This window comes from Marmota marmota, unplaced genomic scaffold (genome assembly GCF_001458135.2).
Source record: "Marmota marmota marmota unplaced genomic scaffold, marMar, whole genome shotgun sequence".
NCBI classification, from domain to species: Eukaryota; Metazoa; Chordata; class Mammalia; order Rodentia; family Sciuridae; genus Marmota; species Marmota marmota.
This window is the reverse complement of record NW_025999871.1, coordinates 927,455-955,022: the sequence shown is the minus strand read 5'-3', so window position 1 is coordinate 955,022 and position 27,568 is coordinate 927,455. Positions and strand designations below refer to the sequence as shown.

The 27,568-nt window shown below is 46.4% G+C and overlaps 1 protein-coding gene across 9 annotated transcripts in view; it reads right to left on the bottom strand.

Moving 5' to 3' along the window:
- Positions 1-27,568, bottom strand: part of Tbc1d9b (TBC1 domain family member 9B) — a 48,564-nt gene that overhangs the window by 9,288 nt on the left and 11,708 nt on the right. For 5 of the 9 annotated variants that reach the window (XR_007341144.1, XM_048784672.1, XM_015506377.2 and 2 more), the window contains exons 3-18: positions 26,720-26,948; positions 25,379-25,637; positions 23,413-23,620; positions 21,800-22,000; positions 15,674-15,835; positions 15,058-15,208; positions 14,281-14,495; positions 11,968-12,085; positions 9,062-9,347; positions 7,229-7,358; positions 6,997-7,095; positions 5,982-6,050; positions 4,754-4,994; positions 3,819-3,884; positions 1,773-1,844; positions 1,473-1,523 (exon numbers count right to left, since the gene is read on the bottom strand). Coding sequence is in view for 8 of the 9 variants with exons in the window: in XM_048784672.1 (XP_048640629.1) it covers positions 1,473-1,523; positions 1,773-1,844; positions 3,819-3,884; positions 4,754-4,994; positions 5,982-6,050; positions 6,997-7,095; positions 7,229-7,358; positions 9,062-9,347; positions 11,968-12,085; positions 14,281-14,495; positions 15,058-15,208; positions 15,674-15,835; positions 21,800-22,000; positions 23,413-23,620; positions 25,379-25,637; positions 26,720-26,948 (2,557 nt within the window). In the remaining variant the exon portion in view is untranslated. Of the gene's footprint in view, positions 1-1,472; positions 1,524-1,772; positions 1,845-3,818; positions 3,885-4,753; positions 4,995-5,981; positions 6,051-6,996; positions 7,096-7,228; positions 7,359-9,061; positions 9,348-11,967; positions 12,086-14,280; positions 14,496-15,057; positions 15,209-15,673; positions 15,836-21,799; positions 22,001-23,412; positions 23,621-25,378; positions 25,638-26,703; positions 26,949-27,568 lie in introns of those variants that run through there. The other 4 variants (XM_048784647.1, XM_048784697.1, XM_048784686.1 and 1 more) reach the window with 3 other exon arrangements.

Here is a 27,568-nt window from a genome sequence, read left to right as displayed (position 1 = left end):
CTACATGTGAACATGAACTGAGAAAAATCAGGTGAGCTATTCCCTGAGGTCAGGTGGCCAGTGGGGGGAACTCAGGCAGAGACAGCAGCATCCCACCTCCGAACTACCCTCAAGGGCTGTGTTGGTGGTGAAGGGCATGCTGCTATGGGCTCAGGAATCTCATCATAGAATAGAGACTCTGCTTCCTGGGGTCCTTGTGAGGCCTGAGGACAAGTCTGTGTACCATGAGTCCTCTTCCAGGAGACTTGGGACAAACTTAGAGCAGCCTTGATTTGCTCAGGCTCCGTGTACAACAGAAGGTGCACCAGGCTCTTTAGGTAATGTTCTTGAAATCAAGGTCATGTTCAAATTCAAGCCATTCTTCAGTGCTGTCAGCAGGACTGCCACAGGCATCTTGATATGCATTATTATTATTATTTACTTATTATTATTTGGAATTGGGACTTGAACCCAGGAGTGCTTTATCACTAAGCTACATTCCTAGTCCTTTTTATTTTTTGAGATAGGGTCTTGCTGAGTTTCTGAGGCTGGCCTTGAACTTGTGATCCTTTTGACTCAGTTTCCAAAATTCCTGGTGATACATATTATTTTCCATTTTGGGTCAATTCCTTGTGTGTATAATCTCTCGTGTGAAATTATAGGTGCTCTACCACTGAGCTATATCTTCAGGCCTTATGGGGCAAGTATAACACACATGACCAGCTTGATAGCCAAATCCCAGGGTCTGGAATGCCCCCATTACCCTGGATCAGATGTTTCAAACAGGTTTTCTTTCTTTCTTTATTTTGGTACCAGGGATGGAACCCAGGAGTGCTTATGCACTGAGCCACATTCCCAGCCCTTTTTGTACTTTATTTAGAGACAGGGTCTCACTGAGTTACTCAGGGCCTCTCTAAATTGCTGAGGCTGGCTTTGAACTTGTGATCCTCCTGCCTTGGCCTTCTGAGCTGCTGGGATTACAGGCTTGCACCACTGTATCTGGCTCCAACAGCCTTTAAATGTGGCACAGGGATGAATTATAACAGGCACTCAACATATATATTTTTCTGTAATGAAAAAATAGGATGAACATACAGATGTTTTCCAGGACATATCTACCATTCCCTGGACCTCCACTTTCCCACACTGTGTCTGTTTCACATGGGTGCAGTGACAGCATTATGTATTTCTTTTCTATTAACATGATGACACTTTTTGCATGTGGCTGCAGAAGGAATACCCTGGGCCTGCTTGATGCCCAATGTGCTGTGTCTTTATTTACTAACCACCCTGCAACAAGGGATGCTGTCCCCTGTTTTTCACAAGGAGTGGCTGGGTTCTGGGTCCTTCTCAGGACTTATACCCACAGATGGCGGCAGGAGAAGACACTGTGAAGTCTCAGAAGGGTCCCTGGGACATAGCTTCCAGACTTCTGAGTGTTAGGAGGATGAAGTCCCAGATGAAGGGGGTTCTCTGGCCCTCCAGGGACTGACCTTGAGTTTCCCAGGGCAGGAAAAGATCCAGATCTGAGGCCAGAGGAGATGCTGGAGGGGACAGCAGAGAAGGCACAGAGGGAAGAAAGAGAAGCCAAGGTCCAGGGAGACAGAAAAGCAAGAGAAACAGGAGTTGAGAACATCTGCAGGGACTGACCCCACCCAGGGAGCATGGGCAGGACCCTCCCGGGAGAACCCCAGGGTGGCCTCCTCCCTGAGTCCACACAAAGGTCCCATGGGAAGACTGGTGGCTGCAGAGTCATTGCTGGTCACATCAGGCATCATAGCAGCAGCGCTCACCTTCTGAGGAGCTGTCTTCTGTGAAATAATGAGTGGCTTCCAGGGCTGACTCGGCTTCTTCTGGGCTCAGAGCTGTGTTGGGAGAGAAGTGAAAAGTGGCGGCAGGAGAAGATACTGCGAGACTCACTCAAAACAAACTTTCTGGAGTCCTAGACAGAGGCCTTGCTTTCCCCACCTGGTATGCCTTACTAGTGCTCGAATGCTGATTATAATATGTGGTAATAGACCATTTAATTGATCATTAATTGATTGATTAACTGCCGGGACAAGACCCAGTGGCACTTTACTACTAAGCTACACTCCTACCCCTTTTTATTTATTATTATGAGGGTCTCCCTAAGTTGTTGAGGCTGGGCTTGACCTTGTGATCCTCCTGCTTCAGAATCCCAAGTTGCTGGGATTACATGTGTGTGTGATCACACCCAGCTGGTAATAGGTTTAATGGTAATGATTAATTCTGGTTGTTTGTTTCTTTCTTGACTTTGACATTGTGGGGTTTTTGGAAGGGTACTAGGATTGAGCCCAGGGCCTTGTGCATGCTAAGCATGTGATCTACCACTGAGCTATAATCTGGGCCTGACACTGAATTTGAAAACATAGTACACATGCTAGGAAGCAATGTGATCAATAAAGCTGGGGTGTGGTGAAAAGCAAGCCATCCTCCCACCCTGGTGGTGATTTGGTTCAGTGTTTTAGGACGTTTCATGTGCCTACAGGCACACATGCAGGCTCAAGCCATTTTGTTTCATTTTGTAAATCTCAGAGATGATTTCTCATCAGTACATATGGGTCCTCCTCATTATTTGCATTTACTGATAGTGTCTGAGGAATACCTGGGGCTGCAGATCCACAGGTTTCTGTGGTGGGGGGATTCCCTGTTGTATGGAGGGAGGTCCTATGCCTGAACGAGGCAGGCTGGGCCAAGGTAGTTCAGATGGCAGGGCAATCCTGTGTGCCCTCACTCATAGGATCCAGGCCCAGTGAGGTCTGTTCAGCCTGGGCCTCAATGGTGGTGCCACTGGCCAGCTCTAGGTGTGAACCCCTGTGTCAGGAGCCTTTTCAGTTCAGGCGGCAGAGCAATTACCTGGAGAGCTTTACAAATTACAGGTCTGGGCTCCACTTCAGGCAAATGAAGAGGGAGAATTCTAGAGGTGAGGCTCAGCCCTAATATTCTAAGAATCACTCAGGACCAGTGCTGAGGGCAGTGGCTGACTATGAACTTCTTCAGGACAGGTTGTGAATGAAAATATTTGGGACCTGGTCAGTTCCACCGCCAATCAGAGCAACCCAGCCATCATTTCCACCTGCCTGAGTCAATTTCCTCCTCAGAAAATGGGCATAACCCCTCTTTAGATACTCCTTCAAGTGGTCACTTTGCTGAGACAGGTATTTTCTTGCCGCAAGCAGAAACCTGGTGGTCATGGCTCTGGTCTGAATTCTGTGAGCCCTTCCCCTTCACTCATGGTTCCTCCCCTTCACTCAGACCATAGCCCACAGGAGATGTTCTACCTTCACTGTGACCCCATTAGGTTCCAGCACCCTTAGGCTAGAGGGAAGTGGCCCTTGCTTGTGGCCGTATGACAAGATTCCTTTGGTGGCTTTGGTGGTGCCCTCAGGATGACCCTCTGGAAATAAGTGAGAACTCTTGAGAAACTTACAAAAAACTAATGAATGCACAGGATCTCAGCTACAAACCAGCATCTGTACTCATGCATCCTACCACCTGCTGCACTTTTGGGTCAAGCTGCCCATTTGATGGGTAGAGTCCTGTTCCTAGCAACTGCCTGTGCTGATGGGATCCTCCTTCCATGGCGTTTCCCAGGTCCTGATCCTGCTCTCAGACCACCATCAGGCTGGCCTCAGCCCCAGGGTTCCAGCTCCCTCCTCTTCCTTTACACTGGGACCAAAGCCTCTACTCTGCTGATCCCAGACTCCCCACAAGGCCTACCTCTGAGTCCAACCATCCCACAGAAGCCTATGTCTACCTTGAGATCCTGAACTCAGGACAAGCAAGAGGCCCCTGTGGCACAGTGGGGAGGCTCTCACCTGGGGGAAGGTGCAGCTTGTAGAGTGCCTTGAGCTTCTCTGTGAGGTCCCCATGGTACATCCCGCCTGTGGAGCAAGGCCAGGGAAGGGCATGCTGACAAGCGGGCTTCAAACCTCACCGTAGGCCTTCCTTCCAGCACCTCCCCTTCCCACAGTGTTATGATTTGGATACATCATATGAGACAATGCAAGAACATGCAGAGTTGAAAGGATTAGGTTATGAGAGTCTTAACCTAATCAATGTGTCAATCCACTGACAAGGATTAAATGGGTGGTAACTGTAAGCAAGTAGAGTAGCTAGAGGAGGTGGGTCCCTGGGGGTATGCCTTTGGGGTTTATATTTTGTCCTTGGAGAGCAGAATGCTCTCTGCTTCCTGGTACCATGTCCTAAGTTGCTTTCCTTTGCCACACCCTTCCACCATGATGTTCTGCATCACCTCTGACACAGAGCAATGGATTCAGTTGTCTATGGACTGAGACCTCTGGAACTGTGAGCTCCAAATAAACTTTCCCTCCTCTAAAAATTGTTCTTGTAAGGTCTTTTGGCCACAGCAGGGAAAAAGCTGACCAAAACACATGAGTTCTAGTGGGGAACAGCCTGAGGAGGCCTGGCTCCTTCCTGGAGAATTCAGTAGAATGAGACCAGGTCTCCTTTCCCCCCCAGAGCCTTTCTAGGAGAGTTTGGCTTTCTTCTGGGGACAGCAGCTCCAGCCTTCAGGAGCCCTGGTCTGAGTGAGGGGGGTAAGGGCAGGAGTCCCATTGGACCCTAACATGTCTCCGGTGGGTACACTGCTCTTCCTTTATCAAGGGCCAAGGGCTCAAGGCCACCCCATGCTCACTGCAAGGGAGACAGATACACCAGGATCAGTATTTAGAAAGCTCTCAGAAAGGGTTCTGGCAGGATCAGGGCCCTGGTAGGTCCTGGGGGCACTCACTCATCCCCGTCACGAACTCCTTGAAGTTGATCAGGGAGTCCTTGTTTTGGTCCAGGAGCCGGAACATGCGGCCTGCCAGCACAGGTGTGTGAGAGCCACAGGCCCACGGTGTCAGGCTGGCAAAGAGCTCCTGGAACTGGCCTGCATCGATCCGGTACTGCTCCAAGTAGGGCAGGCTGGGGTCCCGGAGGATAGCTGCTGTGTGGCTACTGCCCCAGTACTGACTTGCCAGATGCTTGGCCTGTGGGGGATACAGTCTGGTGAGATGACCTCTCAGCACCTTCAATGTTAGATGGTCAGGCTGGCCAGGTTATCTGCCCTCCTCCCCTGTCCAGGTCTGCAGAGCCCTGGGGGTGGGTGAGCATGGCCAGACTTCAGCATCTCACAGAACCCCTCATGCTGGTGCACCAGAGAAGCCAAGAGACAGACACTTGTACAACCTGTGAGGGGTGGATCCACTGCCACTGTTCTGACCCTAAGGCTACAGTGCAGTGGTCAACTTGGGAAATGATCCCAAGGCAGCTGGAGGGGCAGATGGAATCTGGCAACTCTAAGACAAAGGAAGTGTGGACCTTGTTGTCTTTGCCTCCTCTTCAGCACCCTTTCCCTGCTTCTTTTGTTAACAGCACCTGGAATCTTTATGGAGAACTCCTCCTGACCCAGTCTTATGCCATGGGATTAAAGGGTTAGTAATCAGCCCCCTTGCTTGGGGTGGGCGGAGCAGGCACATGACTCACATTTGGCCGAGCAGCCAAATCATCCTACTAGCACCTAGCTTGAGTCACTCCAATAATCAACCCTGGGTCTTTTGCTAAAATCACTTGTAAAGAAATTTTTTTTTCCACTGGGGTTATTGACAGGAATATCCTGGAGTTGCTGATGGCAGACAGGAAGAACAGTCTAGAGGATATCCGAAGTTAAGTAGCAAGACAGCATGTTTGAGTATCTGAATACAGCCATGCCTGAAGCTGTGAATCCTAGACTTTTCAGTTAAATGAGCCAAAGCATGCCCTCTTACATGTTAGCTGGAAGGGATTTTTCTGCCATTTAAAAGAGTGTTCTATCTAAACTCCAAGAAGGATTAAATTTCAACACATGTGGTTCATGCTAACTGCCTCTGAGGATGCTTTTAAATGTTATTTCTCTTCTGGCAGGAAGCTGCTGTGCTGAGGGTGCACTTAGGGGATTAGGATGGGGGACTGGTCTTGTTCTTGCTCTTAGTTATCACCTTAAACACCATGTAAAGGTCCTCCAGCTCTTCAATTGAGAAACCAATGTCCCCTGGTATAGCTCGGACCTAGAAGGAAAAAGAGATAGGCTGTACTGGTTGATTTGCAAGTTCCTGTTATAAATGAAACATGATGCTTGCTGAGAGACTCCTCATGTGGAAGGGGTAAAGGCATAGACTGTCTTCTTGGTATCACCAGCTGGCCAAGAAATGGAGGATGGTCCATTCAGGAGAGAGGGTACAGCCCCCATGCTCATCCCTTGCCACCACCAGCCAGTCAGTTCATACTCCCTGAGCTCCTTCCAAGGGTTCGTAGGGACCTGAGGAGAGTCTTTTCTGAGCATCCAGTCAAGAGACACAGGGTGAAGATGGTCATTAAGCTCTTGCCATCTGGATTCCTGCGTAGGACTGGTTCTTTGGAAGGGGTCCTGGCACTTGCCAATCAAGTCTGTTTTTTCTTCAACTAGTCAGGGTCACTCAGTTTCTGTTGCTTGTGATCAAAGTACCCTCAATGGCCTGAGGAACAGTGTTGGGAATATAGAGGCAAAGTAATAACTCCCTACCTTTGCAGGGGCAGAGATCATGAATAGGTCCTGCAGCATGGGTGGCAGGAATAGTCTGACTCCCCCCAGAGAGAAGGCTTTTAGCAAAGGCATGCAGTGTGGGGTAGGGAAAGGGTAGCTGAGTGTTACCATCTGGGGGCAGGGGCAGGGAACACATGGCAAAGCCAGGCTGGGAGGACTTGGCCCAGAAGGTGGTTGTCCTGTAGGGTGCAGGGTGAAAGAAATGCTTCCCACTTACCAACTATGAGCAGGAAAAAAATGAGTAGGACCTCTCCTTACTTCCACAAATTTTTACCTACACTCCTGGACTCCAATTTCATGCACCACCCTATCATGACTTAGGAATCAACGCAGCACAAGGGACAGGGCACAAGTAGGGCTGTGCACCAGTCCCGGGGATGAGTCTTCAGGGTCACCCACCTGGCCCACCCCTGCCCTGTCAGTTACTGTACCACACTCCTCTTGGCTGTGTCCTCCAAGGACTGGATCACTTTCAGTCTCTGCTTAAACCGCATCTGTTCAATGTCGTCGGCCCTCAGGTTGCTGAACTTCTACAGGCCAAAAGTGAAGCAGTGAGATCAAGTGCAAGCATAGTGCACTGGGTCGTCACCCCTCCCACTCATGTGCAGCCACCTGAAACCAAAAGGCCAGAGAGAATGGCCTGGCCAAACCAGCTCTGCTGACCTCATAGGACACTTTTAGGAGGTCAAAGATGTCCACCTCTTCAGGAGGGTCATCTCCACTGGTCAGCAGGGCATGGAGGTGTGGAATAGGAGGAGAGACACTCTGCTTATTGATCACATTATCCAGGTATCTGTAAAGATTAAAGGACAGAATTCTAGACCATCCAGTGACCACAGTACATCTCATCCACAGCGAAGGAATGTACTGACAACTCCTGATAAGGAGTGTGCTGAGGACTGGTAACCCTTCAGGAGGGCAGCAGTGTGACCTGGCAGGTCCTCTGTCAAGCTGGAGAGCTTCCCTTAAGGCTTCACCCTGACAGGAGGCCTAAGCACTGACTCTGAGGATGCCTGGCTATCCCTGGGGTGGCCCTGGTTGGACACTCTCCATGAGTCCAGCTCCTACCTCCTTAGAAGGATGATATGTTTCTTCTCTGGAGTTGATGGGGCCTGACCAGGAAGAATCAGGGAGTCCCAGGAGAAAGTTGGAGGGGAAGCCTGCTATGGCAGTACCTATAGTGGCCCAGGGAACCTGGCTTCTTCAGGAACACAGGCTCATGGATAGGGTCTTATTTTGGCTAGCCAGCCTACCCTAGCCAGGACTTCAAGCCCTCCCAGTCTCTCTTGAGATAAACATGACACTTGGGTAGGAGAGGGTAGCTGGTCCCTCCATACCCACTGGCCATGGCCCATCCCCGACACATGTTCCTGAGAGGCTTGTTCTGTTCACTGCAGAATATGAGTGTTCTGACACTAGGGGACCAGAGTATGGGCGAGGTGTGTGTGTAATTCTGCCAGGTCGGCAGGGTTCCCATCAATAACTAGCCTGACTCAACAGGCAAGTGGCAGTGTCCCACATGGTCCCTGGTAGCTGGGAATGTTCTAGGCTGGGCAGATATGCCCATAGACCAGCAGGACTGTACAAAGTTCAGGGCATGGGCTAGAATGAGGTTGGGAAGGAGCTGACCTTGAATTTATGATCCTCCTGCCTCATTCTCCTGAGGCAGGCACTGGGATTACAGGCATGTGCCACCATGCCTAGCTCAGATAGTTCTTTTGTATAGAAGACCAAATGTGATATAGAGTCCCCTAACCCCCAGGGGAGGGACAGGGTCAGATCTGATTGGAAAGAGTCCTGTGGGATGCTGGTATGTGAGGAACTAGAACAGAGAAAACCATGCAGAAGTAGACACAGGCCCAGGGAGGTCTCATGGGTTTGTGATGAGGCAGTAGGGATGGAAGGAAGAACTCAGATCTCAGAGAGATTCTATGAGGGATGGGATGTGAGCAGCAAGAGGAGAAGGAGGCCAGGAAGCCCCTGAACCTTAGTCATGACCCAGTGGGACGGCTTTCAGCTACTTCAGCTAGCCAGAGTAGGCATGTTATCTGGGAGTGGGGAAGTAGAGGGGCTGTAAGTTCAGGAAGATACCACCAAGACAGCTTTGTGGAAATGAGAGACCCAGCCTTTGCTAGAAGCTGGAGGCCCTTCTGTGCTGAGTCTCCTGGCCACCATCAAGAATGGTCATCATCATCTGGATCTCAGCTCTGGGTCACTCTTCCAGAAAGCATCTCTGACCACACATGAGTGGTGGCCTGAAGACTGGTGTTCTTGGTTACTTCTCCTCATTTCCTCTGTCCTAGCATTTATCACTCTCCAAATGCTATTTGGGCTCCCACTAGGAAAACTCTCTCTCATCTCCAGGGTGTCCCTGGGCCTAGTTTTGGAACTTGGTGGACACAGTCACTGAATGCTGACTAAGTCACACCCAGTGCTAATGAGAGGTGGGGTTCTACCACCAGCTTCCCAGCAGCAAGAGGGGCCTGGCTTGGTCACCTGCCCAGCACGGTCATGGCCTCGCCCTCATCACTGCAGCCCAGCAGCTGCTCCATGTTGGCATCCAGGACAGCCAAGGCCACCTGCAGGATAACTTTGATGCCCTCATAGAAGAAGCAATCAACAATGACCACAGCGCTCTCAAAAGGCATGACGCTTAGGAAGAGGGTGAGGAACCAGGAGAGCGAGATGCTGGAGATCACCCCCAGGTCCTGCATCTTCTCTGACAGCCGAGGCAGGACATCCCTTGTGAGCTCTTCAAAGATGCCTTGGTCCACCAGGGCTCCTGTGGAGGGGACAGGAAGCCAGACATGATCCCACCCCTGGGGCCTCAAGAAAGCCCACCTGGTTTCTGTCCACTCCTGGCCCTGCCAGAGGGCTGGAGGGAGATGGGGGGTAGAAAACAAGAAAGAAAAAGACTTCCAAACCACCGTGTGAAAAAGATTGGTATTTGCAGGAAACTGGCTCCGTGACTCCCTTAGATACCAAGTCTCAGATGCTCAGGTCCTTATAGAAAATGGCATAGTATTTGCATAGAATCCATTCTAAGTTCGTATACTTTAAATAATCTCTAGGTTACTTATAATACCAATATAATTCAAATGCTTTGAAAATAGTTGTTATACTGTATTGCTTAGAGAAAGAGGACAAAAAAAATCTATATGTGTTCTGTAAAGATGTAATTCTTTTTTTCCAAATACTTTTGATCAATGGCAGGTTGAATTCACAGATGTAAGACTTGTGGATACGATGGTTGACAGTACTTGGATGTTCCTTTGGGAAAGTATTAATTTCTTCCCCTAAAGTGTCAGAAGTAAACAGTGGCCCTGGTGAATACTGCCTACTGTTCTGTTTGTGAATAGATACAAATCTAAAGGAACCTGTTATAGTTTGGATATGATGTGTCCTTGAAAAGCTCCTATGTAATACAATGGGAGAAGGTTTAGAGGAGAAATGATTGGGTGTGAGAATCTCAACTCAAACAGTGAATTAATCCACTGATGGGATTAACTGAATGGTAACTAAAGGTGGGTAGGGTGTGGCTAGTGGAGGTGGGTCATTGAGGATGTGCCTTTGGGATATATATTTTGTATCTGGGGAATAGAATCTCTCTCTCTGCTTCCTGATCATCATATTAGCTGCTTCTCTTCATTACACTCTTCTGCCATGATGTTCAGTCTCACCTTGAGTCCTGAGAAATGGAGCTATATATGGACTGAGACCTCTGAAACCATGAGCCCTCAAATACATTTTCCTCCTCTAAAATTGTTCTTCTCAGGTCTTTTAGTCACAGCATTGAAAAACTGACTAAAACAGATCCCCAAAGTGGTAATTCTAAACCCGAAACAGAATGGGAAGGACATCTCAGAATTACAGACATAGATACATGTAATGAAATACCTTTGTGAGTCCATTCCCATTTAATGATACAGATTTTATTAGTTATAAATTCATAATAGTTGAAGTTGGGCAATAGGTACATGGGTAAGTTATACTCTCTAGGTGTATCACACACACACACACACACACAAACACACCCCTGAATTCAACCTGCCATTGATAAAAAATATTTGGAAAAAAAGAATTGCATTTTTACTTAACACATACAGATTTTTTTGTCCTTATTTTCTAAACAATACAGTGTAACAACTATTTTTAAAGCATTTGCATTGTATTGGTATTATAAGTAATCTAGAGATTATTCAAAGTGTGTGTATGTGTGTGTGTGTGTGTTTGTGTATGTATATATATTTGTACTAGAAATTGAACCCAGGGGCCCTCTAACACTGAATTACATCCCACTCCTTTTTTTTGACACAGGGTCTCACTAAGTTGTCTAGGATGGCCTTGAACTTACGATTCTTCTGCCCAGCCTTCTGAGTTGCTGGGATTACAGATGTGTACCAACATGCCCAGCCTATACTCTCTAGTTTTAATGTTTAAAATTTTCTACAATAAAAAAGGTTAGGAGGGGCTGTGGTTGTGGCTCAGTGGTAGAGCAGTCATTTAGCACATGCAAGGTGCTGGGTTCGATCCTCAGCACCACATAACAATAAATAAAATAAAGATATTGTGTCCAACTACAACTAAAAAAATATTAAAAAAAAAAACGTGGGGTTGGGGATGTGGCTCAAGCGGTAGCGCGCTCGCCTGGCATGCGTGCGGCCCGGGTTCGATCCTCAGCACCACATACAAACAAAGATGTTGTGTCCGCCAAATACTAAAAAATAAATATTAAAATTCTCTTAAAAAAAAAAAAAAAAAAACGTTAGGAAAGGCCTGGCACTGTGGCACACACCTGTAATCCCAGCNGGTTTAATCCCCAGTACCACCACCAAAAAAAAAAAAAAAAAAAAAAAAAAAGAAAGAAAGAAAAGAAAAAGAAAAAAGATTAGGAAGGACTGGGTTATATCTTTGTGGTAGAATACTTGCCTAGCATGTATAAGGCCCTGTGCTTAATTCCCAGCACCATAAAAACAAAACAATAACAAAGGATTTAATACCAAGCACCATAAAAACAAAACAATAACAAAGGTTAGGAAAAATTCGATGACAACTAAGGCTCCAGGTGAATTTTTCAAAGCCAGTGAACATGTAATAACCTCCTGTGATGCTAAGGAACACATTAAAGTCTGGGTAGGAGCTGGGCCAAGGAGGCAGAGGGTTGGGGGTGTGTTTGGATCTCTTCTTTCTGGGTGATTATTTATCAGCTTTCTAGCCAGTAAGGGAGGAGTCAGGACATCTGCATGGCGCCTGCAGGATGCCTGTGAGGCCTGTGGGAGTACACATGGTTGGTTGAGAGGAGAGTACTTAGCATGGGGCCTGGGCTGGGAAGGGGTCGCCACCTGCATGGGAAGCTACCAGGCAACTGCAGGCTGAGGCAAGGGAGCTCCTAAGCCACTCACCCACGACCCTGGTGTCGTAGTAGTCAGGAAGCATCCGTTCACAGAGGGCCACCAAGAGCCAGAAGGCCTCCTCCTCGCTGCCATAGAGCAGGAGCACTGAGGTCACGATGTTCATAGCCTGTGGGGCACAGAGAACAGGAGAGGGGAGGCTCACAGTGCTGGCCACTGAGTAAAACTGAATCCTCCCCAACACTGGCCTCCTTCTGTCAGCAAGTCTGCCCCTTTAGGGGGGTCTAGCATGCAACAAAGAGAAACTGTCCCAGTCTAGCTCTGGGAAATTTGCCAACAGGTAATTTGCAGGAAATCATTTAACAGAAACAGTCATCCAGCTTCTTCAAATTGGGTGAGAAGGCACTGAGAAAACAGAAAAAGTGGACATCAGCAAATAACATTTCCACAGAGTGGTGTCTGGCTTTGGTGGTGTGATGCATGACTGAGCTGATGTGTAAGTGAGCTGTGTGGCCAGGGCTCTGCACATAGGCTACAGCAAAATTGGGATCATACACAGCCTTAGCTGATAACATGAAGAAGCCTCAAAGTTGCCAAATTATTTTTAAAAATTATTTCAAGCCAGCACACTGCTCATACAGAATACTAGTCCTATAGAAAGTGAGTTTTGGGGAGTTGATTTCCTTGAAATCCAGACACTACTTAAGGCACACAAAAAGCCATTTTATCTGGTCAAGAAAATGACTGGCCGGACACATTCCAGTGATTTGGGAGGCTGAGGCAGAAGGATCACAAGTTCAAAGCCTGTATCAGCAACTTAGTGAGGCCCTAAGCAACTAAGTGAGACTCTCTCTCTCTAATAAGATATAAAAAAGGGCTGCTATATGGCTCAGTGGTTAAGTACCCCTGGGTTCAATCCCTGATACTACCCCCCCCCAAAAAAAATCATTAGATTTCAAGATAAAAGCTGCCAGAAATGCAAACTGAAACCATAGTGAGATACCCCATCACACCCATGACTATAAATATCAACAGAACATGGGCTAGAGTTGTGGTTCAGTGGTAGAGCGCTTGCCTAGCATGTGTGAGGCACTGGGTTCGATTCTCAGCACCACATAAAAATAAAGGTTCAACAACAACAAATAAAATATAAAAAAAATATCAACAGAGGGGGCTGGGGTTGTGGCTCAGTGGTAGAGCGCTTGCCTAGCATGTGGGAGGCCCTGGGTTCAATTCTCAGCACCACATAAAAATAAATAAACATACTGTGTCCAACTACAACAAAAAATAAATAAATATTTTAAAAAATATCAACAATGTAATAAGTGTTGGTGAGGATGTGGAATAGCTGAAACACTTATGAATTGCTGGGGGAATGTAAAATGATGCAGGTGCCATGGAAGTATGTTCCTCAAAAAGTTAAACACAAAACTACCACATGGTCTAAGCAACCTTGTCTGGATACATACCCCAAATAACTGAAAGCAGAGGCTCCAACAGCTATTTATATACCCATGTTCATAGCAGAAATAGTCATAATAGTTAAAAGGTGGAAGCCATCCAAGTGTCCATCAACAGATGAATGCATAAACATAATATGGTACATAGCTAGAATGGAGTGTTATTCAGCCTTAAAAAGGAAGGAAATTCTGTCATGTTACACCATGGATATATCTTGAGGACATTAAATGAAAAGCCAGCACGAAAAAACAAATATTTTATGATTCCGCTTATATGATGTACCTAGAATATTCAAATTCATAAAGACCATAGGAAAAATGGTGGTAGCCAGGGGCTGGTGGGGAAGGGCAGTAGAGTTAGTGTTTAATGGTATAGAGTCTCATTTTGGGAAGATGAGAAAATTCTGTGGATGAATGGTAGTGATGGTGGCCCAACCATGAGAATGTAATTGATGCCACTGAACTATGTGCTTAATAATGGTTAAAATGATGTCATATCATGTATATTCATAAACATAAAAAGATCAAACACTGGGCTCGGGTTGTAGCTCAGTGGACGATCACATGCCTAGCATGTGTGAGGCACTGGGTTTGATTCTCAGCACTACATATAAATAAATAAAAAAGAAAAGGCCCATTGACAACTAAAAAATATTGAAAAAAAAATCAAACATTGCCAAGACTCAGACCAGAAGCAGAAAAAACCTAATATATGACAAGGGGATGAGATGAGAAATTAATATCATTTTAAAATCATGTCTTTTTCTGCAGTCAGGCTCCTTCTTGTGGGAGGGCCAGGTCACAGGTATATGAGGCTATCATATAGGCCCATGGCCTCAGGGGCCTGCTCTTGGAAGCCTCTGGTGGGGAGATGCTGTTTCTGGGCCCCATTAAGCCTTTTTACCTGGCAGTAGCCGATAGTGGGGTTTCGGAAAGCATAGGCAGTCAGCACCCGCCGGAGTGCAGCGATCCCGAGCTCATTCTGGAAGGCAGGGTGCTCAGGCATGGAGCGGTGGAGGTCTCGCTCAATCTCTTCTGTGGCCAGGCTGTATTTCCCCATGGACTTCTCCACTAGCTCAGCATAGTAGCCAGGGTGGGTCACCATCTCATTCCAGGCCCCTGGAGAGACATGGGTGGCAGCTATCTTGATTCCTCCCAGCATTTGGGAGGCATTAAGAGTAGACTGGAGACATGAATGCCCCACAGAGGAGAGGTAAACTCTAAGGTCAGTTACAAGGAATGAGACAGAGTTTCCCTTGTTGTTCCTGGGAGGGCACTCTAGCTAAGAAGTGGTTGACTTGCCCTCTTAATATGGTCCGACTGGCCACAAGGTGAATGCTGTTGGAGGCTGTTCCAAAGAAAGGAGGCTGCCTCGGACACCAGTAGGAATGTACACACCAAAATATCCCCTGCTCCTGGCCTCTGCTCCTCAGGACTTGGATCCCTGCACACCCTGTTTCCCCTTTGAGAAATAGCTGGTAGCTCTTGCCTTGCCTGACTGACCTCAGGACCAGATCGGCTTACGAGAGAACTTTCTTTGGTGCTAGGGATAGAACCCAGGACCTTGTGCATGCTAAGCACATGTTCTACCATAGAGCTGTACTCTTAGCCCATCACATGCAGAGAAATTTGGGCACTGAGAGTGGCTGAGCCAGGGCGGGGGCAGCTAGACCTGACTCACCAGAGAAGAGGAGCCAGAGCTCTCCTCGGAGACTCTCAGGGATGCCCTTCAGGACCAGCTCCCGTGTTTTGGCTGTGCGGTACATGCACATACCACGTCCATACTCAAAGAAGTGGATGTTCCACGACTCCTCCTTCATCTTCTCCTTAGCCTGAGGGGAAAGGAAACCAGAGGGTTTGGGGGCTGAAGAGCATCTTGGAGTGCCAAGGCCTAGGTGACAAAGTCCGCTATGCCTTTTTTGAGCAAGGCTGAATGCCCGCTATGTAAATAATCTAGAAAGTGTTGCCAGTAAACTCAGATTTCAAAATGATTACAGATAGAGATGCAGGAAAAGCCCAGGCTGGACTGGATCACACCACCATCCTAAGGTGTCAGAAGATGAGCTACTCAGTGGCAGGTAGCCACAATGGTCAGGAAGGGTGGCTGTCCCCAGAGTCTGCCTTGTCTACCTCACAGTGTTGAGTGTAGCCCTGGGAGGGTACTGTCCATAGGTCAGCCTGAGAACCTCTGAGGGGCTGAGCTGGTCATAAAGGCACAAACCCAGAGGCCGGCTCCAGCCTTCCTCCTGAGGGCTTGGCTTTGGTTCATAGCTGAGATGCCAGCACTCACAGCTTACCCCCTTGGCTCCAAGATCCTCCATGGGAGAGTTTCTCTGGAAGACTTTGAGCAGGCCCTGGGAAGCAGTTGGCACCTCCTGAGCACTGAAATTCTGGTAGCCACTGAGAGGAGATGATGGGCTGGTGGGCAGTTCTGGAACCTCCTGAGAAGCTGGGAGAGACTAGAAAATAAAACAGGGAAGGGAAAGCACCTAACAACTGAGCCGCCCCATGTGGCCTCTGATGCATGCTTATCCACAGAGCTGGACAGAGATGTCACTGAGGAAGGGTCATGGGGGGTACATGGTGCCCAAAGGATGGACCTGGCCTGGTTGTGGGGAGGCTATGGCTAGAGCCTGCCATGCATTTCCTCTCTGGTTGGCTGGACATCTATATATGTCCTTCCTAAAACCAAAACCACCCACAATGGTCAGTTGGGGCCTCTTTGGGGGAAATGGGTTCATCTTCATTGAAGTTGGGTCCTTCTGAGGAAACTATTCCTGGTGCTGCCCGGCCTCTTCCTGAACTCTAGTGTCCTATTATATTAAAAAAGCAGGAGGCCATTAGCCTGAGGCTGTCTCAATACTTTAAGTTCCTATGCAATAAACTGCAACCTACCTTAGTACATTAACAAACCCAAACCTAATTTAGGAGAGTATGTATCTATCTATATCTAGGTGTAACATTTTATAACCAATAGCCAGGTTTCAGCCAATCATAGGCAGCTGAGCTTCAGTCAATCACAGCAGCCAACCTATCACACTAAAACCCAAATAAGGCAGGGCCAAGCTGTAGCCAATCAGGTGATTTCTCTGCTTTCTGGGTTGGCCTATAAAAGCTCACTGCTCAGGATGCTGGGTGGAGATCTCTGAACCACTTCTGGTTTTGAGTGTTGCTGGATTCATGACAGGACCACCTATCTGCTTCTGGATCCATGCATGCCAGGTCTGGGTTTTCTTCTACCCCTTCTAGGATCTCTTTTCCTCTCACTTCCAGGACCTTTCTTTAACAACTGACCCCAGTTCTCAACACCATTTTCTTCCCTTTCCACTGGATTCCTTATTATCAGTATATAATCTTGCTAATAATCACCTTTAAAATCCCACCCTTTTCTTTAACTGGTGTTGCTCACACATTGTGTTCATTTTGTGAAAATTCAACAAGCTGTACACTATGATCTATGTACTTCAGTGCATACAGTCAACCCTTGGTATCCACAGAGAATTGGTTCCATAACCCCTACCCCAAATCAAAGGATGCTCAAATCCCTTTAGCAGTATTTACATTTAACCTATACACATCCTCCTAGATGATGTATAATACCTAATACAGTGTAAATTTGATGTAAATAGCTATTATACTATATTGTTTAGGGGAAAAGGACAAGAAAAAAAGTCTGTAAATGTTCAAAATAGAATTTTTTTTCCAGTTCTCAGAATTAAACCCAAGGCCTTGCACATGCTAGACAAATGCTCTTCCACTGGGCTGTATCCCCAGTCCTTTTTATTTTGAGATAGCTTGCTGCTAAGTTGCCCAGGCTGGACTTGAACTTGTGATTCTCCTGCCTCAGTCTCCCAAGTTGCTAGGATTACAGGTGTGCCACTGGACCCTGCTGATTTCTCTATTTTTGCTTTCTGAATGTCATGAAATAAACAGGTCTCCCTCCCACATATTCCTGCCATGATGTTCTCTGCCTTACCATAGGTCCAAAGCAATAGGGCCAAGTGACCATGGACTGAAAGCTCTAAAACTGTGAGCCCAAACAAACCTTTCCTCTTTATAATAAATTGATTAACTCATGTATTTTGTCACTGTGCTGGAAGGAAAGCAGGAAGGAAAAAAGGAAGGAAAATATAAGCTAAGAAGTTAATAGGTTCCTGGAGAATAAACTCATTGATTGTCTTACTTTTATTAACTAAGAATAAAAATATAACCTATAAAATAGATATTGGCAGGAAAAGGAAGGAAAGAAGAAAGAAGAGGATTACTAGATATTTTCAATATTATACATAGTAGGGAACTGACATTATCTTAAAAAGTGGGGAATAAGGAAACTATGTAAAGCTAATAGCACAAACCTAACAGAATATCAATGCAGACTTTCTGAGAGAAAAAAGACTTGATAGAGGAGAAAAGGATATAGTGAGTTTGGGCACCTCTTACCAGAAATTTTGCATTAAGGTCAACAGAGAATAACAGGGGTCACTTTTTTTTTTGCAAGGGGTGTTAATTATCTATCCCTCCCTCCATTTTTTTTTTTTTTTTTTTTTGCACTGGAAATTGAACCCAGGGGCACTTTACCATTAAGCTACCTACCAAGCACTTTTAAAATGTTTTTTTAAATTTTGAGACAGGGTCTTGGCTAGTTGCTGAGGCTGGCCTCAAACTGACAATCTCCTGCCTCAGCCTCCTAGTCACTGAGATTATGGCATGTGCCACTCTGTCCAACTTAGCTCATATTTTCATGATACTATAGTTCTATCATGGAGCCTATATAATTTACATACTGTCCCCTTTATCCCCATTATCTACCATTATTCCCACACTTAAATATTTTCCACCAGTCCTTATGCCAAAGCTTCCTCATTTCTGATTGTCTGGAGTTTGTTCTCCAATAGGTTCCTGAAGAAGCTGACCTGGTATCATCTTCAACCCTCCCTTCTTCCAATACCCCATGTCTAATCCACCTGTTCCACTGAGGATACAGTCCAGTGGAAGAGCATTTGCCTAGCATGTGCAAGGCCTTGGGTTTAATTCTGAGAACTGGAAAAAAAATTCTATACTGAACATTTACAGACTTTTTTCTTGTCCCTTTCCCCTAAACAATATAGTATAATAGCATTTACATCACATTTACCCAGACATACCTTCAAATACAGATATACCTTTGAAATATCTCCCCAAACCATTTCTCTCTTGAATAATCAAAGAAAGAAATCCAGGAAAGCCTACAATTCGATTTATAATAGCATAAAAAAAAAACCCTATTAACATATTTAGGAATAACTTCGACCATAGAGGTGGAAGACTTGGGCCCTGAAAACTATAAAATGTTGCTGAAACAGATTAAAGAAAAATGTAAATAAATGGAAAAAAAATCTCATGTTAATGGATTGGAAGACTTGATATTTTTAAGGTATTGGTGCTACCCAAAGTAATCTAATGAATTTTCCTAACACAATCTCAATGACATTTTTTTTTTTCAGAAATAGAAGAAACCATTCATAAATTCTCATGGACCTTCAAGGGATCTGTCTTTATTTTTATCCATTGCCCTTGTCACTGCCTGACATATATGTTTATTTAGTGTCTGTCTCACTAGAATTTAAGTCCTAAGAGAGCACAAGTTTTATTTGGTTTGATCACTGTTCTATGCCTGCTGCCTCGAAGAGCAGCTGGTGCCCAACAGGAACACAATAAAAACATGCTGGATGAACCAGTGGTGAGTGCTAGGAAAAGGCTACACAGTCTGTGCTTACTCTGGGCTATAAGGCCTTGTCCTTCAGTGTAAATGTGATGTAAATAGCTATTGTACTATATTGTAAAAGTGAAGGCAGCTCCAGCATCCTGCTCATGTTCCTTTCATGCAATCCAACTTTATCCTTTCTTGAAATCCCAGATTGAGCCCAACCTCCTCTAAGAAACATTTCTTAATGTCTCCTATCAATCCTGATTCCGCCCATTCTTTTTCTATTCTTCACCTACTTAAGAATTTACTGAGCATCTGCCACAGGGGTGGAAAATTTAAAAGATTACACAGACCTGACCAGATGGGCTCTAGAGAGCTGGAGAGCATATGCCATCACTGAGCTCCAATGCTCCCCAGTGGGAATGGGTCCTATGGTGCAGGGCTGCTGTTTCTTTTTTGCTTGCTTTTTGTAGTATTGGGGATTGAAGCCAGAGCCTTTCACATGCTAGGCAAGAGTTCCATCGCTGAGCTATACCCACAGCCCTGCTGATTTTTTTTTCCAGAGATGCTAAATCTGTGTATTTCTGAAAAAATCTTGCAGTGGTTAAGGTTTTCCACAAATTTAAACTGAGTACCAAGAGCAGAATACCCATCTTTGTTATTCCAGAAAATAAGGAACCCATCAAAAACTACCAGGATTGTGTCAAAGGAACCAATCAGATTGGCTCAGATAACCAATCTATGCCAATCTGAATAAGCCCCCTCTGATCACAGATGGAGTAAGAATAATGAATACAAATAAGCAAGAATAATAAATACAAATCAAGTTGCTTAAATTCATAGGGTCATAATTACACTAAGAAATAAACATGAAAAACTAATTGGTCATATTTGGAGGACACTAGAAAACCAACTGATCATCATTTTGGCAACTGGTGAATAAAAGGAAAGACTAAAAGATGTATTCTGTCTTTCTTATATGAACTGTGTTTTGTGGTAATCAAACAGTTAACAAGGAAAATTTTCTATTCATAGGAGTATTCCCACGAATGGGGAAAAAATGGTAGAATAGGGTGCTACCATTTTGCAATTTCTAATGAATGGATGGATCTGAGCAATGCTCATCAATGTGTGGTATGCTTCTTGTTGAAGGTACACAGTGCCTCAATACTGCCTATAGGTAGACCTGCACAAAACAAAAATCCATTTATCTTAAATTTGATGGAGGCTCTGGATCTCACTGCTCAACATACTTACAGTACATAAGGGATGAAGGAACTTGTTAAGAACCTGCAGTGGATGCAATCAACAAAATTCAGATGGTGGGGCTAGGGGTATAGCTCAGTTGTAGAGCATGGGCCTAGTATGTGTGAGGCCTGGGTTTATTTCCCAGTACTGCAAAACAAAACAAAAAAGAAGACTGTGAGAGTCTCTATAGTATAAATAGCCCAAATTCTCAACAAAATGCTTCAAGAGAGGAAAGAGAGACAGAGAGAGAGGCAGAAACTTAAATTGAAAGAGATTTAAAGCTGGGCATGGTGGTGCTTGTTTGTAATCCCAGAGACTTGAGAGGCTAAGGCAGGAGGATCACGAGTTCAAAGCCAGCCTCAGCATCTTTGTGGGTCCTAAGCAACTCAGTGAGAATCTATCTATAAATAAAATATAAAAAAGGGGTGGGAATGTGGCTCAGTGGTTAAGCACCTCTGGGTTTAATCCCCAGTACCAAAAAAAAAAAGGGGAGGGGTATTTAAGACACACGTGAACCAATTATAATGTATATATGACTTTGGTGTACCTCAATTCAAATAATCAAACTGTAAAAAGTACACCTGCACTTGGAGAAATGTGAACAGTCACCCCTTTGTATCCATGGATTCTTCATCTGTGGAATCAATCAAATACTAATGGAAAATATTCAGAGGAAAAAAATTGCATCTATACTGAACATGTACAGACTTTTTTTCCTTGTCATTCCCTAAACAATATAGTAGAACAACTATTTACATAGAACTTACATTGTAAATCATTGAGATGATTTAAAGCATATTGTAGAATGTGTATAGGTTATATGCAAATACAGTGCCATCTTATATAAGGGACATGAGCATCCATCATGTTGGTATTTGAGGGGGGTCCTGGATCCAATTCCCCATGGTTACTAAGACACAGCTATAAAAGTACTTGATGATATTAAGGAATTATTATTAAGTCTGTTGGTATAATAATGATAATGTAGTTAGGCCTTTAAAAAGGAATTTTGGGCTGGGGATGTGGCTCAGTAGTAGAATGTTTGTCTAGCACGCTTGAAGGCCTGGGTCTGATCCTCAGCAATACAAATAATAGAGGAGTCTTTCTCTATAAGAACCTTAGACTGAATGATGAATGAAACAAATATCATGTGAATAAACCCAAGGAGGATAGGCCTTAACAATATGGCCCTTGCTCTCAGTATAGCAGAAGTTCATAAGGGATGGAGATGAGGGTGACTGATCCAGTTGGAGGTTTCTCACTGGGACTTGGCCTTGAGGTAGGCTGGGCAAGAGTGAGGAGGTCTGGAGCGTGTGGACCAGGGTACAGAGAGGCGTGATGTCATCAGGCAGCATTGTGTATGGTGCCCTCCAGCTTGAGGCCCACAGCAGGCACCATAGGGGTCAGGCTTAGTGAGGAAGCCATGGCTACCCTGGCCCTTCCCCAAGTCCTAATTCGAAACTGGCTGCTTCCAAGGGACCTCCCTCACCTCTGGAGCTGGGTCTGCAACACTGGCTTTTCTTCCACCTGGATGCTTGGATGGTGTTTTCTGGAGGAAGTCAGAGATCCTTTGAACCAAGAAATCGCGGTCTTTTAGGTTGGCAAACAGGAAGGTCATTTTACTCTTGGTGCTGATAGACAGAGGGCTGGGCAGGACGCTGGAACTGTCAGCTTTTTCGACAATGGTCACCTAAGAAGGCAAAATCAGTCTTGGGCATTTTCATCTTAGCCTGTAAGGAGGGGTGTGCTTTGTGAGAAAAGCACAGTGAGAAAAGCATAGTGGTCCTAGGGCTATCCTCCAGGGCACAAAGCCATAAGTGGCCCAAATGGATACAGACCTCAACTCTGCCGCTTCCTGCATGTGACCCTGAGAAAGGAACTTGCAATTCTGACTCTCTCTTTTTGTCTGTTGACAGGGGTGAGTATTCTGGTCCTGCCGGACCTTACAAGGATGATGATATAAAATGTTAAGGATTCAGCCCAGCTGCTGCCCCCTACTGGCTTCTCAAAAGACTACCAGTTACTTCTCTCTAAAGCATAGCAAGCAGCTCCTCCCTTCAAGTCTGTCCTAAGGAACATGTTTTGACAACTTGTCTGGAGCCTGGTTCTGACTCCCTTTGAGGTGTGAAGAGAGCTATATAGGGGTAAAAGGCATGGGACAGAAAAGGGACACAGAAGCTAAGCCTAAGCACTAGGAGTAAGTGCTGGCAACAGACAAATGAAAGGCTACTGGACTGCTATGCACTAAAGATACCTCCAGAGAGGCAGTGAGTGCCCAGTGAGTGCAGAGATCTCTGGGCACTGATGCCCTTCAATACTGAGTGACATGTCACACACTGCCCAGGTCAGTGTGTGACATAACTGTATGCATGTGCATGTGTGTGTATTGTATGTCATATATGTGTGGGAGCATGTCTATGTGTAGTATGTGTATGTGGTACATGTGTTATGTATGATTGGGTATGTGTGCATGGGGTGGGCATGCATGAGTGGGTCTGAAAGCCATGCATGATGGCTCACTGAAGGCCTCACAGGTCACAGGAGGCAGTTGGGGATTCTTCTGACCATAAGGAAACATTGAAGGATCCTAGGTGGGATGCCACTATCCTCTGATTGACATTTCAAAATTTGTTGGCTGATGTGGGAGGATGTGTCACAAAGGGGTTAGGTGGGGTTAGAACCTCCCTGATGTGGCCTGTGCAGATGACGTCCCAGGTGGTGGCCATGGAGAGGAAGGAATGGGCTCTGGAGAGAGGTCTGACAGGATGTCTGTCAGGATATCTAGTCAGGATGCAGGAAGGTGGAAGAGGTCAGAATTCAAGGATAACTCCCACTTCCTGAGGGGAGTGCATGAACAGCACAATTGGAGTGAAATCCAAGAGCCCATCAGACATGCAGAGGACCTGTCCTAAGCCAAGGGTCCCCTGGGAGCTCCCTTGCTGGGGCATCGTGGAGCAGGTATTCAGGATGGTCAGTGCTGGCCAGACCAATCTCCTCCATGACCATCCACAGAGCTCTGACCCAAGAGCATGGATCTGGTCTCAGTCTATTTGATCCCATGGGGCCTTAAGGGCCTTTGACCCTTGACCAGAGAATGCTTACCTCCCTTAGGGGTATGATGAGGTGGCACGCATCCTCCTCCTTGCTGGCAAAGCAGATATAGTTATTGGAGATGAACATCTGGCCTGGGATGTGCAGCTTGTTGAATGGTGTCCACAGGGTGCAGCTTGTGTGGCCATCCAGACGCTCATCCCTGGGCAGCCGGAATGTGGCCCGGTAACACTCATTCTTGGCTCGGGCATCTAGGTCTCTAAGGAAACAAGGTAGGAAAAAGTGGGACAAGAGTCAAGGCCAACAGGAGGCCACAGTTTTCCATGTGGAATTCGGGATTCTTGGAGTTCTACAGTAAACAAATCATGCCTGGAGATTTTAGAATTCAATTAAAGATGCATGTTAAGCCAGGAACGGCGGTGCACACCTTAATACCAGTGGCTCAGGAGGCTGAGGCAGGAGGATCCCAAGTTCAAAGATAGCCTTAGCAATTTAGCAAGGCCATAAGCAACCTAGTAAGGCCGTGTCTCTAAATAAAAAAGGGTTGGGGTTGTGGTTCAAGGATTAAGCGATCCAGGGTTCAATCCTTGATACATTAAAAAAAAAAGATGCATGTTAAATGACCAAGTAAAATATGGAGCATTCATATGACCAGACAAGAAATGGTAGCACATAACATGTCCTTTCAAAGGACATCTGGAGGCTGACCTGGGCAGTGTGACATGTCACTCAGTATTGACGGGCGGCAGTGCCCAGAGATCACTGCACCCTGCCTGACTCATACCCAGCATGTTACTAGGCCTGAGGCAATGTCTTCAGCCTGGGAAGACTTCACATGCCTTGAAACCTAGACAAGTTCTCCTAGTGGGGAGAAGAGGAATTAAAACTAAACCATGTGATAGCTGTGCTTAATAGCATCTTATTTGTAAGTTTGATGGCTATGGGAAGTGGCCTGGCATCCTGGCCCTCATCCCTTTTGTGACTCTGTCCACATAAACATCTCTCTTCAGTCCCAAGAGAGCCTCCCACTTGCCTTGGGCTTATGACAGACTGGCAAAAGAGTCTGACCAAGAACCCTAGCTGAGAGTGCTGGAAACTGCCAAGTTCCAGCCCTGCTTGTTTTCTTTCTAAAAGGTTCTAAAGGCTATTCCATCACTTGTATCAAGAGAGTGACATCTTGCAAAACATTCTGATCTGGAAGGTGCACTGTGGGCCTATACCATGATCTGTGAATGAAACCTAGGAAACAGGGTGGCTGGGATGAGGTCTCTGAATACACCAGTGTGAATCTGGGTATGCCCACCATAGCTGTGGTACTTGGAAACTTCTGAGACCTTGGCCAGTCTTGCAGGCTTCTCATGAGGCTACAATTTTGGGACTCAAACGAAAGTGATCTGTAGAGGCCAGCCACCATGATCTATCTCTCTATCAAGAGGACATTGGTGCTCTGACTGCAATGACACCAGACCTGCACATGGTCCATTTCCCCTGCTGGCTTCAGACTCCAGAGGCCTGGGCCCATGGCTATGAGGGGCTGTCTGGCCAAGGGTCTGGAAGAGAACTGTCCATCTCGATGGGATAGAGGCTATATACCCTAATTCCAAGACAGAGCCTCCTCAGGGTCCTCAGAGCACCCTGAGATGGTTCACATCTGACAGACCTCTCTGCAACTTAGTGATCTGGTCTGAGACCTAGGGATGGTAAGAGTACCTTCCCATTATAGGGCTGTGAGAAGGAAAGTGGGAGGAAACTTCCACATTAGTGGTATCTGTCGTATCTCCTAGAGATACTGGTATTTGGAGGCCAATATCCCCCCCAATGCGATACTGCAATGACCTGTTTATCTGGCCTCCTTCTCAAATGGGGAACTTGTGAGGGCTGAATGCAGAGATTCTTTCTAGGTCTGCACATTCAGTCAAGTGCCAAGCAATAGGCAGGGTCAGTGGATCTGGATTAGGTGTGCCCACTCTTACTTGCTGTGGGACCCTCCTGTCCCCTGGGAGGGCAAAGTACCTACCGCTTCAGAGCTGAGATGTTTCTGTGTGGCCGGATGGGCCTGGGAAGGGCCTTATCCTCCAGAAAGCCCTTGTTGTCCAGCAGCTGCCGCATCGCCAGGTTGGCCAGCTGCTCCATGAGCTTGAAGGTCTCACTGATGTTAAGGAACATGGAGAAGAAGAGCTCCTGGTCCCGTGTGTCCACACGGATGCTCTCAGGGAAGAGCAGCGTGGCATTCTTCTCCAGGCGTGTGACGTCCACCCACTGTACCACAAGACTCACTGGACACCAACAACGCAGATGCACCACTGATTACAACTGAACAAGGTTAAGTTTCCTAATTCTCACTTGTACCTAGAACCCCCCAGAGGGAACTGCTCCTTGAGGATATCATTTACTCCTCAGTGCCTGAGCCTGGCTGTGCTGCGACACATGCTCCATGTGAAATGACTGGGCCACAGGGATCTCCACTGCCTCCCAGACCAAACACACTTGATGAATATTTGCTCCATGAATGACTGAAGAGTGAAAGGAACAAATGTGCAGAGGTGAACTAGCTGAGACTCTGGCCCTGAGGAGCTCCACTGACTGGGACTACAGTGATGTGTGAACCAAGTCACCACATGGTACAGCCAAACAGGGGAAGGACACTGGCCCCTGCCTCACAAGGAGGTGACTGATCATCACAGTCCTGACAGGTAAGCAGTAAGGGCAGGAAGGCAAAGGGTGGCTGTGGAAGGAAACAGCAATGACTCCTGACAACTGTGAACAGCTCATGGCCTAGGAGCTATTTCTGGGGGTGGCGACTACAGCAGAAGGAGCTGACTGCTAAGCCAGGGACTGTGGCTTGGCATGCTGAAGCCACTGTATCCAGCAGGGAGTGACCTGCAGCAGGTGACAGCAGTGACACATGCCCAAGGTATTGCATAACCTGGAAGTACTCAGGGAAGATGTGTGCCCTTCAATGGGCTGACTCAAACAAAATGTAGAAGGCCTGTAAAGTCAGCATGTAAGAATCTGACTAGTGGGTTGTAAATGTGATATGTGCCTGCTCAAAGCAGGTGTGTGCCTGGCTCAAGTCTGGGTGTTCCTGTCATGAATTGCTAAGGTGGCATCTGGGTTTCAGGGAGACCCCTTGGATGGTCATGTGTGGACAGAATATCTTGGGTTGAGAGGAGGGAAACCCACCAGGGATGCTGGCAGTCTGGAGAGGCAGGAAACTGCCCAGAGGCAAGGTCAGAATAGCCAGGGTACACAGGATGAGGAGGGGCTGGGATGAACAGAGTTGAGGGTGAAAACTTTGCCATGATGCAAGAGGGATGGTACCCCCTGGTTGCACCCACTTGCCTCAGCTGGTGCTCACCTTCCTTCCCCAGCAGGAAGGAGTAGAAGCACAGGTGGTTGACAGTCAGGTAGAGCCAGCCCTGCCGGGGCACTCGGCCTTTCCAGTAGCTGCATGAATAGTAGTTGACTAGCTTCTCCCCCTCAGGCATCCCAAATTGCTTCCGCATCTTCAGCTCAGCCTCCTTGAATTTCCCAGGGTCCTCATCTCCCTGGGGCTGCAGGTTCTTGTTCTCTTCTGCAATGATACCCTGGAGGGAGATAGTGGGAATTGGGCTCACCCACACAGACTCCTGGCCAAGTCAAAGGGAGGAGCAGAGAGGCCCGGGGAACTCAGGACTCTAGGACTTTGGTTTAAGGGCAACAGGCACAGGTAGACGACAGTTGGTAGCTCTCAGGGAAGGAGGCAGCTGTGCTCTGGCTTGTTTGCCATCAAGGGACATGGATGACAGAAGCCACCTGTGAGCTCTGAGAAGTTTCCAGAACTTCCTGGATTACCATCATCATTGGCTCTGAGCAGTGACTTTTAAAATAAACCCATTTTAGTTTAATGTAAACTTGTTGAAATATATCTTCCATAAACATGGTTTTAAAATGCAAATACATGTTGAGCATCCTTAATCTGAAAATCTGCAATCTGAAATGCTCCCAAATCATAAACTTCCTGGGTGCCAGCATGATGCCACGAGTAGAAAATTTTACACCTGACTTCATGTAATAAGTTGTAATCAAATCACAGACACCCTAAAAATATTGTGTGAAATCACCTCCAGTCTGTGTACATAAGGTATATAGGAAACATAAATGAATTTTGTATACATGATTGGGTCCCCTTCCCAAGACACTCATTTTGCATATGCAAATAAGCCCA